Genomic DNA, 17252 nt, shown 5'->3' with positions numbered 1-17252 from the left:
GAAGAAGGAAGGAAGGAAGGAAGGAAGGAAGGAAGGAAGGAAGGAAGGAAGGAAGGAAGGAAGGAAGGAAGGAAGGAAGGAAGGAAAGAAGGAAGGAAGGAAGGAAGAAAGAAAGGAAGAAAGGAAGGAAGGAAAGAAGGAAGGAAGGAAAAGAGAGAGAAAAAGAAAGGAAAGAAGGAAGGAAGAAAGGAAGAAAAAGAAAGAAATAAAATATCCTACAATTGGTGTTTCCTCCCTCCTGGATCCACTGCTGCTTCTCCAAAGCATGAAGTTTCAAATACAGGAATACTGGGTTCTTGTTCTAGGTCTGACACATGTGATTGTGTGACCTTAATAAAGTCATTTGTCCTCTTTGGGCCCTCAGTTCCCTCATTTTGTAAAATAAGTTTGAACTATTTCTTAAGGTCTTTTTCAGTTCTGAAAATCTGTGATTCTTGAGTAGCATGTGGTAATTTCATCACCTTTGGCTAATAGCTGTGTGTCTCCAATCACTTAATCTATTTGTGCCTTGGTTTCTTCATCTGTGAAATGGACACTTTAATAGCACCCATGTGGCAAGCAGTAGATCAGAGCACCAGATCTGGAGTCAGGAAGACCTAACTTCACCCTAGGCAAGTAATTTTCTCTCTGTCAACCTCCATTTCCTAATCTATAAAACAGGGATAATAATAGCACCTACTTTCTAAAGTTGTTTTGAAGATACAATGAGATAATATTTGTAAAATGTTTTGCAAACCTTAAAGTACTATACAAATGCTACCTATAATAAAAATTATTATTATTATTATTAAATGAGTTGACATTTGCATTTGTAAAAAAATAACACTCTATAAATGTTATCATCATCAAGGTATCCTCTTGGTACCTCCTACCCACCGTCCCCCTTTCCTCAGGAAGTATTCTGATTCATTTTCTATTTTTCTAGCACCTTCCTCTAAAGCCACACATGAGCAGCTTTCCAGAGGACTGGTGCTGTAAACTGATTACATAGTATAGTGAGCTCTCTGTTTATTCAATAACAAATCAGAATAAAACCTTCATAGAAAATCAAGGAGGTACAGCATTCACAATGTTACAACTTGTCACAGAAAATCAAAATACAACATTCACCATGTCACAATTCAAAAACTTATTACTAAAATGGCCACATAGTTTTCACCAAAGTGGTCACATAATTTTAAACAAAGTACATTCATTTAGTTAATAACAAAGTCCTTAATTCAATCAAAATACAAGTCAAAGTTCTCCACCCCTAGGCCACAGTAAATCATAATCTTCTCAGTCAGTACACAGTATCCAAGTAAAGTCTTCTTTCAGCTTGACTCGAGGCTGCCTCTCAGCTTCCTCTTTCATCCTTGTCCAGTTCTTCATCCAGTTCCTGTTCCATATTGAAATTCACAGTGTCCAGTCCACCTCAAGTTCTTCACAGTCCCTGTTTCTGGGAAGACAAAACTTGACAGAGCCACAAAAATATTCATACACATTGCTAGCACCATCATCAATTCACTGCCTGTGAAATCAACTCAGACCCACCAACAAGGTCTGAGAACTCAACACAAATCATCAATGTAGAAATCAATGCAGACCCACAAACAAGGTCCAAGAGGTCAGCACAAATCATCAGTAAAGTCCCGGGACCTCCAAAATCCTTCTCCAAGACTTCTGCAAACATACACGAGAAAATCCTCTTTCAGGGCTTCCAGTAAGGTCCCAGGGTTTCTGCACAAAGTATCACAAACAAACATCAACACAGACAAAGCAGACAAACAGAATGCCAGGATACCACAAGTTTTCTCCTTTACTCCGCTCAGTTCTACTGTCTCTAGCCTGGGCCTCTCCTTATTAGCTCCTCCCCTTCCTGTTGCAGGAGTTCATGTGTTCTAGGGTTCACAAGTTGTGAGGTTCACATGTTCTGTTTCTTAACAGACTTGATACAAGGCTCAAAAGAAACTTGAACTGAAACAAAGTGTTAATTCAATAGCTGAAACAAGGTGTGAACTGCTTCTGTGTTTGCCATTGCACTTCCCTATGTTGATTATTTCTAGCTCCTTGAGGACTCACAGTCTTTTGTGTTTCTTTGTATCCCCAACACTTAGCACAGTGTCTGGTACATATATGTTTATTAACTGACTGACTCACCATCATACCCCTGAAAGTAGCCCAGGGATTCAGGAACTATTATCTGTCATATGAATTTTCTGGGCCCATGGCTACCGCCGTCCTCAGCTCATTGCCCACTTCACAACTGAAAGACAGCTCCCTCAGAGGGTTGAAACCAGGCAAAGAGGTGAGCCACCACATTTCCAATTCATCTGACCTCTTCAAAACCACTGTTCCCAGGTTTATGTGATTCCAGAACAGAATCTTCCTTTATCTTCCCAACTGGCAATGATTTCTCTCTTATCTGACCTCAGAATTTTTTAAATGCCTCTTATTAGAAATATCGAAGTTTGTGTTTTGTGGAAGCATATTAAAAACCTATATCGTTTACTATAGGAAAAAAATTCTCTAGTCAAAAAAACTTTTCAAACTTGTCTCTTTTGGAAGATGGGTTGTCAGGAACATAAGGCCTTTCTTAGGGAGATGGATTAAGGGTGGAAAACAAATTTAATTCTAATCTGGTTCAGATCCTTGCCTTCCCCCATTCCCCGAACAAAGTACTCGTCTCCATTCAGTAAAGACTGAGATATTGATCACTGAGAAGACAGGCCCTTGTCCTTGAGAGGAATTGGTGAGAAAGGAATTTAGTGGTGACTTGCTCTGGAATGTTAAGACAAAACCGTATTTTAACATACTTTTCCTTATTTAAGATTCCTGTAAATGTTATCTCAAATCAGCTTGGGGTGGAGGGCTGTGTGTGTGTAATATGCCAATTTGCATATTTCTCCCTCTAAACTAGAAATTCTTGGATATTAGATCAATGTTAAATTAAATAAAAATTGTCTCTTGCAAACTTGTACCTGAGGTGAAGAGGGCAGTATTAATATTTTTCAACAACTTCTAATATGTAATATGTATTTGTGTTTTCTCCCCTCCCCATCTCACTCATTCTAAGTACCTTTGGAGGATCTCCTTTTTCTGGTATCTATATGTCCCCCCCATTGCCAGACACAGTGGATTGTGCAAGTTGTTCAGCTGTTTTTAGCTGTGTCCAACTCTTCTTGACCCTGTTTGGGGTTTTCTTGGCAAAGATACTGATGTGGTTTGCCATTTCCTTCTCTAGCTCATTTTACAGATGAGGAAACTGAGGTAAACAAAGTTAAGTGACTTGTCCAGAGTCACACAGCTAGTAAGTGTCTGAGGTAAGATTTGAATTCAGGAAGGTGAGTCTTCCTGACTCCAGGCCCAGCACTCTATTGCCTAGATAGACATGCTATCAACACCTTAAACTCTTTCTGTCCAAAATACAACTCAATTTCTATGACCTTATACTGATTCTTACTTCTGTATTCCCTATTTCTATCAGTGGCACCCTCATTTATGTTTTAAACCTCATGTAGAAGGAGCAGTATCCCAACACCTCATCTCATTCAGGTTGATCTAGTTTTTCCTTAAAAGAAATCTAAACTATCTTCTCAATGTCCCACAGACATCTCAAAGTCAACATGCCTGAAACTGAACTCATTATCTTTCCCCTAAATGGTTCCCCTCTTCCTAACTTCCCTGTTACTGTTGTACTGTTACTTTTAGCTACCACCATGGAGATAGTCTATGTTTATGTGAAGAAACGCAGCGAGTTTGGAAAGCAATGCAATTTCAGCGACCGACAGGCAGAGCTGAGCATCGACATCGCACCCAATCCACAGCTCACCGAACAGTTTGTCATACAGGATCCTGTAGACAGAGGAATTCAGTGTTCCTATGACATGTCAGAACATGAGGTAGCATCTCTGCCCAAAGTGAATCAGGGGTCTACTGGAAGGCGTGGTGGGATAGTCATGATGACTTGGGGAGATGGGGAGGATGGAGAGCCAACAGCATTACTTCTTGTCTTCTGATTCCATGGGCCCATTCCCATGATAATTGTCATGGAGATACCCCATCCCATCCACCTCTGAGGAGGGGAGTCTTGAACTTCCCAATAAGGTTTTTGTAGAGGCAACTCAGTGTTTGTTTGTTCTTTTAAATTAATGATGCCTTTTAAATAAAACATCATAATTTTTCAGCATATTCCAATTCCCACACATTGAACCCTCTCTTAGGGTTGGGAACAGGAGCTGTACTTATGATTTCACTGGTACAGGAATATGGTTGGTGAAGAACCTTCCCCCATCAGTGAAGACAGGCCCATTTTTCTGTAATTTATAATCTTAGAGAGTTGCTTAGAGTATTAAGAGGTTAAGTGATTTTTCCAGTGTCACGAAGCCAGAGCGTGTCAAAGGAAGGACTTGAACCCAGATCCTTCAAGCTTTGAGGCCAGTTTTCTATCCACTGCCTTATACTACCAAAGAAAGTCACTGAAGAAAACCAAACAATAGAATAACCCTGTCAGACCCCCTATGCCAAATGTCTGCCCTGGTACTAATAGGAAGGCTTTTTGTTACATCCTCTTTCCTTCAGAACCAAGACTGTTAGTTGCATTATTGGCTGCCTTTTGATGTTTTCACTTGGCATTATTGTTGTTGTTCTGTAAATTGTTCTTCCGGTTCTGCTTCTTTGTTCTTGTGGGGGAATTCTCTTCATCTTCTGGAAGAAGCATACCCATCATCAGGGGTCCAGTGACTGTGGGTCACAGATTGGAGACCACAATAAAGAGGTTCATTGGCACACTAAGTAATCTGATAACAAATATTTTATTTTTGTAACATTTCAGGACCACTCAGAATACTAACCAATTATCAACATTCTGGGGATTCCTGGAGAGGAAAGTAAAGCATTTCATGGGAGAGGGAAGGGTAGAGAAAGAAGGTGACCAGTCAAGGGAGAAAAGGGGGGGAGTGGGTTGCAATGCAAGTGGAAGGATTTGTAATCTGAAAAAGAAAACATTTCCTGTTCAAGGGCAGGAGACAAGAGAAAGAGACCAAATGCTTTTATAATTGTGAAGGCAGTCCTTTCAGACAAAACAGCAGGGTCTCTTATTTAAGGACAGCAAATAGTTGTTACAGCAGTGGAAGAGACCATCTGCTTTACCATGTCCTTTCATAGGAGCTGGGGACTTTTGAATATTAGGCCACCAGGTGGTTGGGAGATTTCTACATTGTTAGTTCATTAAGACTAAATGAAATTATTGTAGTTCTGAGTTTTCTTTTACATTCTGCATGACTCCACATGTCTTCCAATGTTTGTTTTTTAAATTTCTCATTTCTTACAGCTCAGTAATATTCCATACACCATAGTAAAAAAGAAAGTTCACTACAGCATATATACTGTAATGTGTTTCCCAGTGGATGGGCACTCCTTTGATTCTAGTTTTTCAAATGGACACGTACTACAGCAAAGCAACCCTTTTATTCCTCCAGAATTGATTCCCTATATCACTACCCAGAGAAGCTCAACATTACCACATATATTTGTTATATAAGACACCTTTCTTTCTATCTCTGACCTCCTTAGGTTGCATGCCCAGTATAAGGACCACTGAGTCCAAGGGAATGAACAGTTTAGTGATCTTTCTCCCATAATTCCAAATAGCTATTTAGAATGATTGAATGGACTCACAGCTCCATGCAGTATTAGTGTGTCTGTCTTCCCATAGCCTCTCCAAAATTCCATCTTTTGGTCATATTTGCCATTTTGGTGGATGTGAGGCAAAACCGAAACCGGGTGTTTTGTTTTTGTTTTGTTTTGTTTTGACTTTCTGTCCTGCATTTTATAGGTCAACACAGAGAGATTTGAGATGGAGACCCGAGGAATTAATCATGTAGAAGGGGGCTGGCCCAAAGATGTGAACCCACAAGAGTTGGAGCAGACCATCCGATTCCGGAAGAAAGTGGAAAAGGATGAGAATTATATCAATGCCATCATGCAGCTTGGTTATGTGAGGCAACGAATTCTTTTTTTTCTGCTCTCTTCCCACTCCATCCTCCAACTGACCCTATCCTAAGAGATGGTCAGATTTAGCAGGAAAAAAGAACTCCATAATAAATTTTAATGGAGGGAGTCCCATTTCTGCAAAGATGACTCTAAACCCTGCAGGGGAACTCCTTCCCTAAGGAGACCACAATCAATCAACAAACCTAATTGATTAGGCCAGTACCATGTGCTGGGCACTATGTTAGAAGCTAGTGTACAAATATTAAAGTGATACAGTTCCTGCCCTTAAGGAGTTTACATTTGTAGTGGGAACCACACTGGCATACCCACGATGGCTGCTAGCACAGGTTCTTAGATATGCTTTATTAGGAAAGATAGCTGTTTAAGGAGTCAACAATCTTTTTTAATTATATTCACCAATTCAGGGGAAAAGTTAGCACCTTGAACTTCAGAGAAAATACAGAAAATAAAAGCAAAAAAATAAAGACCAACAGACAGGGCTTCTAACTGTCTGAGAAATTAGCACAGATCAACAGACAGACTGAACTGTCTGACCAAGGCAATACATACATAGTTACCAGAGAAAGAAGCACCAACATCTGGATTTTTCAAAGTTGGGGGCCTCCTTAACAACTACCCAGAGTCTCTTCTAGTCAAATCATAAGAACACTCTTCCAATGAGTGAACCCCAAAGCAAAATGCTAACCTCTGAGTATATATACCCTTTTTAGAGCCAGAGGGCATCACAACCCTTGTGACTCAGCACCTAAACAGAAATGAACAAGAGGTGTGAAAGCCTTCCTAAGCAAGCTTCCTTTAATGGGCTCCACATGAGGCCTACTAATGGGCAGCGAAGATCTTATATCCCATTAACATTCCCACATTCTATTGGGGGAAATATAATATGTTCACAGATAGTAAATATAGCATATACACAAAATAAATACACCAGCCAGGCATGGTGGCACATACCTATAATCCCATTTACTGGGGAGACAGAGACTGTTGGATCTCTGGAGCTCTAGAGTTCTGAGCTACAGTGGTATAAGCTGATTAGATGTTCACATTAACTTGAGAATCAATATGGTGAGTCCTCAAGAAGTGTATAGGGAAAGAGTTGGGTTGCCTAGATCATTGCCTAAGGTATGGCAGAGGACAATAGGCCAAAGCTCTCGTGTTATGCCAGTCAGTAATGGGATTTGACTTTGAGAAACTCCTGCACTTAGCCTGAGTGAGATAGTGAGACCTAGTCTTTTTAAATCAGAGATGGAGGGAAGGAATGAAGGAAGAAAAGAGGGGGGGGGGAAGAAGGGGGAATAAAAGATAGAAGAAAAGGGAGGGGAGGAAGGAAGAATTAAAGGAAAGGAGGGAGGGAGGAAAGGGAAGAAAGAAGGAAGGAAAGAGGGAAAGAAGAAAGGAAAAAGAGTGAGAGAAAAGGAGGAAAGGAGAGAGAGAAAGAGGGAGGAAGGAAAGTGAGGGAAGGAAGGAAGGAAGGAAAGAAGGAGGGAAGGAAGGAGGGAGGAAAAGAAGGAAGGAAGGGACATCTCAATTCTCATGTAGTTACTCCACTCTTCGGGAACCAGACCTAGCTCTTCTCTCTTCCTTCTCCCTCCTTTGCTCATTTCTCAGCAGCTAGAAAATCTCCATGGTGCACTAGACGATATCCTAAATAGTTTCTGACCATCCTGACCATGAAATCCTTCCCATCTCCCCACCTCTCCCCTCTCTTCCCTTCCCCCCTCCTGCTTTACCCCTTCACTTTAAACTCTTTTTTCTTCAAAACCTGAGCAGTCAGAAAAGAACCATGGAAGCTGTTCTCCTCTTGTCCCAGGTGATGGAGCACTGCATTAAACAGAACAATGCCATTGATATTTATGGGGAGTATTTTGATGAAGAGGATGTAGTAGAAGTGTCTGATGAGGTTCTTTCAGCCAAAACTATCAACGTTTTCAGGTATCCACAGTTGGACCAGGTCTCTGCCTGATCTTGGGCCTTACCTCACAATCCCTCCAGGGACAAGATGCTCCCAGGGAATAGGGACCCGTCATCAGTCAATCAAAGCTTGATGTGAGACCCTTGACTAAAAACCATGTGTTACAGGATTTAGAGCTAGGAGGGGACCCCAGAGGTTGTTGAGTCCAATTGCCTCATCTTACAGAGGAGGAAGTTGAGGCCCAGAGAAATGAGATGATTTGCCCAGGGTCACACAATCATTTAAATGTCCTGAGGCAGGATTTGAACTCAGGTCTTCCTAACTCCAGGTCTAGCACCCAGTCTAAGATGGCACTTAACATTGAAAGGACAAAAATGACAGTTCCTATCGCTGGAGAATACAGGCTAAATTGGGGTGGGGAGGGGGTGTAGGATAAATACTCAAAGGCTTTAAGGGCACAGAGAAAGCAATTTATAAGCAGCAAAGGGGAAAGGGTCCGGGGCTTGGAGTCAGAAGCCCCAAATTCAAACCCTAGCACAGCTGTTTGTGAGTTGTGTGTCAAACCACATCAGCTTTCAGGACTCAGTTTCCTCCTCTGTCAAAATGAAGGGTTTGGGATAGCTAGGTAGCTCAGTGGATAGAGTGCCAACCATGGAGTCAGGAGAACCTGAATTCAAACCCAACCTCAGATACTTATTAGATGTGTGTAAATCACTTAACCCCATTGCCTCCTAAAAAAACCAAAGGGGTCATACTGGATTGGAGTTTTTTAACCCTTTTAAGTGCCGTGGACCCCTTTGGCAGTTTGGTGAAAAGCCTGTGGATCCCTTCTCAGAAAAAAATATTCATAAATACATTAAATGAAATACACAGGATGACAAAGGAAACCAGTTGTATTGAAATACTATTATTCCCCCCCCAAAATTTTTTTTCAAACAAAGTTCATGGGCACTGAGGTTAAAAACACTTGGTCTACATAAATTCTAAGTCCCCTTATCATTCTGTGAAGTCTTCCAGTCTACCTTATTAACAAAGAGGAAGGAAAGTAATAACACAAATACTTGAGGGGAAGTCAGGAAGAGGCATGTACTCTTGTCTTTGAATTGATTTAGAAGTCTAGGGAAAGGTTTTCCAGACTCCTTGAAATGCTGTAGTAACCTAAGTTGGGAAGCTATAATGAAGCTGTTACAAGGATACTGAATTTGGAGCTTGTGGACCTGGGTTCGAATTCTGATTTTGTTATTCCTTATGTGACCTTGGTCAAATCACAGCCTTTTTGAACCTTGCTCTTCTATCTGTGCTAATAAAACTGTAATCATAATAATAACAAAATATATAGCGTTTAAAAACTTACAAAGTACTTCACAGAAATTATCTTATTTGATCCTCATAACTCTGTGGGGTAGGTATTACAGGTAGTATTATACCAGTTTTACATTTGAGAAAAATGATGTTCAAAGAATGATTATACAGAGAGGAAAGCATCTGAGTGGCATTTGAACCCAGGTCTTTGTGTCCAGGGCCCACATTCTAGTCTCTTTTCCATTAAACTGGATGATCACAAGTCCAGGCCCCTAATTTTAGACAAGGTTTGTAATTTAGAGCCCATAAATGTGCTGTTTTAAAAATATTTTGATAACTACATTTTAATTTAATTAGTTTCCTTTGTGATCCTAATATTTTATATTATGCATTTTAAAATATTCTTCTGAGAAAAAGTCCATAGGTTTCACCAGCCACAGAAAAGATTTTAGTTCTCCTAGCTCTACATCTATACTCTTATGGTAGAGATTAAGATTATAATTGAGATTCTAGAGGTATTCATGTATGTGCATATGGATGCTCAGATTTATTTTAAAATTTGTTAATTTATTAAATAATTAATTGATAATATATTTAATAATATAATTTATTTTATATAACATATAATTAAATAATCAAATAGATTATTAAATAATTAAATGAGTAATTGATTTATTTAAAAATTTATTGAGTGCCTACTCAATAAACATTCAAGTAATTTGGCTAGCTATGGAAGATATAGAAAACATGGCCCTTGCCCTCAAATAACTTAAAACCTTATTAGGAAATAATTGCCTGACAAGATGGAAGGATGGGATCCAGTAAATACTGTTGGGATCTGATACTTCCTAGCTGTGTGACCCTGGACAAGTCATTTAACCCTGTTTGCCTCAGTTTCCTCATCTGTCAAATGAGCTGGAGAAGGAAATGGCAAACCACTGCAGTATCTTTGCCAAGAAAACCCCAAATAGAGTCATGAAGAGTTGGATATGATTGAAATGACAGAATAACAACAAGTAGTATGGGAGATCAGAGAAGGAAGAGATCCCATTGAACTCACTCCCATCTGGAAAGGAAAAGAGAACAGAGGACCCCTCCCCTGTGATGGAAGACTCACAAAATCTCAGAGCTGGGGGAGACTTCAGTTCAACCTGTACCATCCCCACCCCCACCCTCACACACTTTAAAGAATTCCCTCTATAAAACAAAGTTTTTAAAAACATTCACAGAGCTAGGGAGAGAAAAGAGCCAGCCTAGCCAAGTTGAGTCAAATAGTACTTATTAAGTGGATACTGTGAATCAGACATTCTTCTAAGTGCTGCAGATAGAAAGGAAATGTAGAAAGCAAATTCCACCCCCCAAAGAAAACAACAGAAACAAACAAACAGATAGGAAACAAAAAACAATCTTTGCTTTCAAGAAGCTCACAGTTCAATGGGGGAGAGAGCATACAAACTACTATGTCCAAACAGGATCTCTACATGATCATTGGGAGCAGTTTCAAAAGGAAGGTGCTAAGGCTGAGGAGAACTGGGAAAGGCTTCCTGTAGAAGATGGGGCTTTAGCTGAATCTTGAAGGCAGCAGGTGAAGCTGAGGATGGAGAACATTCCAGGCATGGAGGGTCGTAGTGAAAATGTCCAGAGTAGAGATGGAGGGTCTTGTGGGAGGAGGAGCAAGGAGGCTGGTGTCACTAAATGACAGAGTATGCTGGGAAGGGGGGAGCCTCGAGGCATTGAGAAAGATACTGCACAGGTGGAAAGGAACCAGGTTATGAAGGATTTGGAAAGCCAAAGGGAAGATTTTATATTTGATCCCAGGTGTGACAGGGAATTGAATGAATGGGTGGGTGGGGCTGATATGGTCAGACCTGCACCTTAGAAAGAGTAATATGACAGTTGAGTAGAGAATGGTCTAGAGCAGAGAAAGACTGAAGGGAGGGAGACCACCCTGAAGACATTTGCAATAATTAGGCAGGAGGTGATGAGGGCCTGCACCATGGTGGGTGCAGCATCAGAGGAGAAAAGGGGGACATATGTGAGAAATATTACAAAGGTAGAAATAATAGGACTTGATTGGGGAATGAGGAAAAGTTAGGCGCTGAGATTAACATTTGGGTTGTGAGCCTGGGTGCCTGGTAGGGTGGTGACAGTAATAGAGGAAATTAGGAAGTAGGAGAAGATTGGGGGAGGAAAGATACTGAAATCAGTTTGGGGCATGGTAAGTTTTGTATTTCTAGAGGGATTCACTTTGAGATGTCTAATAGGCACATAGAGATTCAAGACAGGTGGATGGGAAAGAGGTTGTAGGATTGGACAAATAGATCTGAGTCATCTGCATTAAGATGATCTTTGAAACCATTTGTTGGTGTTCAGTCTTTTTTAGACATGTCCAACTCTTCATGACCCCATCTAGGGTTTTCTTGGCAAAGGTGGTGGAATGGTTTGCCATTTCCTTCTCCAGCTCATTTTTCAGATGAAGAAACTGAGGCACACAGGGTTAAGTGACTTGCTCAAGGTCACACAGCTAGAGACCAGATTTGAACTCAAGAAGACGAGTCTTCCTGACTCCAGGCCTGACACTCTATATGCTGTCCCCAAAATTGAAACCATGCCTATAAACAATTTTGTTATTTTTATGGAAGAAAAGGTTTTTTTATGAAATTTTCATTCATTCCCAATCTCTTCATTGTTGGCATAGCTTTCTGTTTTACAGATTTTAGAAGTCTGGATCAGTTAAACCTGAGTAAATTGGTTGGAATGCCTTGTAATTGGAATTTCTAATGGAGCTGGGATCAGAAATTCAAAGGCTGAGAGACCTTTACCTCGTCCCGTCTGCATTTTCCTAGACTCCAGATGCCAAAGCACAGAGTTTTAAATTGATCATAAAAAGCCCTTGGACGACATTCAAAGTGCTCTGGAAATTCCGAATTAAAAAATTAATTACGATGGCCTTCCTACTACTTTACAGAGCTTAGTCACTACTCCCTCTAAACAGCTCAATAAATTGGATGGAATAAGTTTCCCTGCTCATTTAAAAGGTTTCTAGCCCTTGGATGAGGCTGTTTGCCAAATGATTTGGTGCCTGGACTATGGAAAGCAATTTCTAAATATTTATTGACTGACTCACTGACTGCTTAACTAACCATGATGGAAAGAACTGACTCTATGAAGAAACATTCCCTAGGTGCCAGGCTACTAGATATCATGACCAGTAGAAGCAGAAGCTCAGGACACTTATGTTTTTACCCTTATAAAAAATGTCCAATTTGGTTTAATTCCTATAATATCTTTGTGCCCCCAATGGGTTTTCTAAATAGATATCAGTGCTCATAGGTGGCACAGATAGATATGGTCTGAGGCAGGGGGTGTGGAACCTGCGACCTTGAGACCACATATGGCCCTCTAGGTCCTCAAGTGCAGCCCTTTGAAGGAATCCAAATTTTTGTTCTGTGAAGTTTACATTTAGAGGGCCTCACTTGAGGACCTAGAGGGCCACAGGTGGCTTCAAGGCTGCAGACTCCCCACCCCTAACTAGTCTGGCCCACCTTTGTGGAAGTGGATAGTGGAAATAATGATAAGAACAATAATAGGGGTGGCTAGGTGGCATAGTGAATAGAGCCCCGGCCCTGGAGTCAGGAGGACCTGAGTTCAAATTTGGCCTCAGACACTTAACACTTACTAGCTGTGTGACTTTGGGCAAGTCACTGAACCTCAATTGCCATGCCTTCCCCCCTCCAAAAAGAAAAATCCAACAACAATAATAGTAGCTGGCTTTATGTAATGTTTTTAGGTTTGTGATGCACTTTACAAATCCTTGAAACAACCTTGGGGGTTAGATGCCACTATTATCCCTGTTTTATGAAGAAACTGAACCCAGAAAGGTTAAGTGATTTTCTCATTCACATCCTCAGTGTCCAAGGGTGGATTTGAACTTAGGTCTTTCTGACTTCACCAGCACTCTAGTATTCCCTAGCTGCCAGGAGGAGAGCTAAGGGCCCTGTCTGGTTGAAAGCTAGGTTTGCTTATTTAACATCCCTCCCAACCTTCCTATGAAGAGAGTGATAACAGTTTACTCCAAGAGTCTGATACTTTGTAGTCTTTCCCTCCCTCTGCTATCCTGTGGGAGAACCTGACCTTGCATGTAATTTTGTTTTTCCCAAAAGGGACCCACATGAAATCAAACGTACAGCAACCCACCTGTCCTGGCACCCTGATGCAAATCGGAAGTTAGCTGTGGCATATTCCTGTCTGGATTTCCAGCGGGCTGATGTAAACATGAGCTATGATTCATTCATCTGGGACCTGGGTAAGAAATGGAAAGAACATGGCGGCATCTTGCAGATTGGATGGTGGGAGTGGGCTTTAGGAGGAAGGTACCATAAAGTCTTGGGACATAGAAGGACCTGTAGCTGCAGAAAAATAATTCTCTTTGAAAGCCACTTCTCTGGGCAGGTAATGTTATTGTATTTAGTGATATTTTTCAAGGTATTGCTGGGTTTAGAGACTGCTGAGACACACAGATGCAGGCAAAGGAAAGTCTCTCCATTCTAAATCATGGGCAGTTGGATGGTTCAGTGAATAGAGTACTGGGTCTGGGGAAAGGAAGACTCATCTTGAGTTCAAATCTAGCCTCATATACTTAGTAGTTGAGGGACTTTGTTAACTCTGTCTCAGTTTCCTCATCTGTAAAATGAGCTGGTGAAGGAAATGGCAAACCACTCCCATAGTATCTTTGTCAAGAAAACCCCAGATAGGGTCAGGAGCAGTCAGACCCAACTGAACAACCACGATTTCAGCATATGAAAGGACTTCCATACATTATTGACAAGTAGAGGAAAATCCAGATTCTGGGACTCCTATTACAAATTTTGAAAGGTTCTGTCAGCCTCCATTAGTTGCAAAATTTTAAACTACTGGTACGGAATATTACATATGTTGTTGGACTTTAACAATTCAGTGGGTTTTCCTGATTTTTTTCTCTTTGTTCTCTCTCTTTTTTTTTTTTGCTTTTTGGTGGGCAATTGACTTGCCCAAGGTCACACATCTAGTAAGTGTTAAGTGTCTGAGACCAGATTTGACTCCAGGGCCTGTGCTCTATTCACTTCACCACCTAGCTGCCCCTCTTTTTCTTATTTTTAAAGTCAAGTCAAGAAGCCTTGGTTAAGCATCTGTGTACCAGGCACTGTGCTGTGTGCTGGGGATTCAGAGAAAAGCAAAAACCAAAACAACCCAAACCAGTCCCAAGGAGCTCACGGTCTAAGAGGGGAGCCAACATGCAGACAGCTCTGTACAAACAAGATACATACAGAATAATCTGGGCATAGTTAGCAAGAAGGAAGGCGCTAGCATTAAGGCGTATTGGGAAAGACTCCTTATAGAAGGTGGGATTTCAGCTGGGGCTTGGAGAAAACCAGGGAAGACAAGGAGCAGAGATGGGAAGAGAGTTCCAGGTATAAATGTAAAGAGGGAAGATGGAATGTTTTGTTAATTTAGTCATTTTTTCAGTTGTGTCTGACTCTGTTACCCTATTTGGGGTTTTCTTGGCAAAGATCCTGGAGTGGCTTGTCATTTTCTTCTCTAGCTCCTCTTACATATGAGGAAACCAAGGCAAACAGGGTTAAGTGACTTGCCTAGGGTCCCACAACTAGTGTCTGAGGGCGGATATGAACCCAGGAGGATGAGTCTTACTGGCCCCAGGACTAGCACTCTATGCACTATGGTGCCACCTAGCCGCTTGAGATGGAGTGTCACAGAGTAGCCATTATATAAAAGGAGTAAGATTTTAAGTTTGGAAAATTGGAAGGGGCCAGCTCATGAAGGGCTTTAAATGATAAACAGGATTTTATACTTGATCCTGGAGGTAATAGTTAATTTAAATAAGTTAAGACTTTCTCTTCCCTTCCCACCCTGGTCCTTCATATTTGTATGTGTTTTTTTCCCCTTTTTTATAGAAAACCCAAATGCACCAGAACTCACCCTGAAACCATCCTCTCCCCTGGTGACCTTGGAGTACAACCCCAAAGATTCACATGTCCTGATTGGAGGCTGCTACAATGGGCAGATTGGTAAGGAGAGACCCAATGACTGCTCATTTCTCCTCTAGCACTTGCCTAGGCCTAGGCCTCCTCTGCCTCAAGTCAAAACTTAAATGCCCATTTGGGTTTATTAGCATCAAAGCAAATCTGGGGGCTGGGAATTTTCATAGCTTGTAAGCCGAGACAAAGATGAATAAGGTCAATGATTCACAAGATGTCTCAACTAACCTCAAGCTGCTGTGGTTCAGTGATGTCTGACTCTTCGTAACCCCATTTGGGGGTTTTCTTAGCATATAAGATACTCAGTGGTTTGCCATTTCCTGCTCTAGCTCAATTTACAGATGAGGAAACTGAAACAAACAGGGGTAAGTGACTTAGCCCAGGTCATACAGCCAGATTTGAATTCAGGAAGATGAATCTTCCTGATTCCAAGCCCAGTGTTCTGTCCACTGTGACACCTAGCTGCCCACTAACCTAAAGAGGTATCCCCAAATTCCCTAAGCAAAATTCATTTAAATTCACTGTATTTAAAAAAAATACTATATGGCATGGAACACTTTCTTGGGGTGGGGATGGGGAGCAGGGCATTGATGACAAAGTCTGATTTAGAGATTACAGCTATGGCAAGGCACCACATGTTAGAGTAAGCAAAAAATATAACCCTGACTCTCTCAGCAGTGTGATATAGGAAGGTTTCTTTTAGAGAAGCATGGGTCTAGGGGCGAGTAGAGTTTGTGTGGTTCTAGAAGTCCTTTAATTCCAGGCAAAGCTTTAAAGGGGTACTGGAACCCTATCATACCCCCATCCACCATCTCTGCACACATGCATTACTCTGCTTACAAACTCATTTCCTTATTAACTTTTCTCTCCCAGGTCAAAAGGCTGTCTAGTGGGTATGGAGATAGATAGATAGATAGACAGACAGACAGATAGATAGAGGTTTAGATATAAATATGTAGACATATATAAAGATATATAATGTATATATGTATGTATATATCATTATATACATACAGCATACACATACATATGTGCATACATGTACACATACCTACACAATATACATACACATGTGCACACACATATATACATATACATGTACATGTACATGCACGTATCTTCCTGGGTTCAAATCTGGCCTCAGACACTTACTATATACATGATATTACTATTGTAACACGGCCTGGGTATATAGCCCTTGTTATACTAACATTGAAGAATTTTTATCTCTCTAATTGGCTCATTATCCCACCCCAAAATACATTTATTAGATTTAAATGAAATTTGTGGTTAAGTGGTCAAACACTTTAATAGCAGCTTCAACAACACAGAAATAATTATTCAAAGAAATAGGCCATGATGGTTACAGCTGAAGGGACTGGATTTTCCTCTCCACACACACATTCTTCTTTTCCACCCATCAGAAGGTAAATGGTGCTGGGAAGCAGTTGTTGGGTTTTTCACCCTCCCAGATGGTGTTCCAGGCACGTGAGGGAACAAGAAGGGGTTCTATGGCCTGCATTCTGGGACTCTCCCCATTCCCACATCTGCTCTTTTGTCCTGATCTGCTCTCAGGTCCCCTGGTTGGTTTCCCATAGTCTGTCCATGCTTCACCCTCCTCTGATCAGTACTCTGTCTCTGCTCCTGGTCTCCTGACCTCTGCTGTCCTCCACTGGCAAGCACTGGCAAGAGAAAAATGATTACTTGCCTTATCCTTCCTCCCTTTTCATGTGTCCTGGCAGCATGCCCCGTACTGGGCCTGCTGGGGCCATCCCATGGATCACATACTAAGTGCCCTTGGCACCTTCCAGGGAAATGCTTGGCTCCTTGCTGAAGGGCTCAGATCACCCACCTAACTGTGGCAAGCCTGAAGACTAAGCCAGAAGAAATGGCCTACTCACTAGACTTGCAGTTAATTGTCTCTACCCTGTAGACCTCTCTCTTCCTGTCTTGAAAGCGAGTCATGGCTTTTGAGCCTTTCCTTGTGCTTTCTGTGAGAAGTAAGGCAA

General features: G+C 41.2%; 1 protein-coding gene across 1 annotated transcript in view; it reads left to right on the top strand.

The window, feature by feature from the left end:
- DNAI2 (dynein axonemal intermediate chain 2) overlaps positions 1-17252 on the top strand; it is a 74706-nt gene that overhangs the window by 8226 nt on the left and 49228 nt on the right. Inside the window, exons 2-6 of the mRNA XM_069075994.1 lie at positions 3691-3881; positions 5816-5977; positions 7805-7926; positions 13372-13514; positions 15160-15273. Of these exons, the coding sequence (XP_068932095.1) occupies positions 3699-3881; positions 5816-5977; positions 7805-7926; positions 13372-13514; positions 15160-15273 (724 nt within the window). The 5' untranslated portion in view covers positions 3691-3698. The remainder of the gene's footprint in view (positions 1-3690; positions 3882-5815; positions 5978-7804; positions 7927-13371; positions 13515-15159; positions 15274-17252) is intronic.

The sequence above is a fragment of the Petaurus breviceps genome, unplaced genomic scaffold (assembly GCF_028583685.1).
Source record: "Petaurus breviceps papuanus isolate PSGF00001 unplaced genomic scaffold, PetGlider_PUasm1.0 90925, whole genome shotgun sequence".
NCBI classification, from domain to species: domain Eukaryota; kingdom Metazoa; phylum Chordata; class Mammalia; order Diprotodontia; family Petauridae; genus Petaurus; species Petaurus breviceps.
The sequence above is the reverse complement of the archived record's forward strand: the minus strand, read 5'-3'. Positions and strand labels throughout refer to the sequence as shown.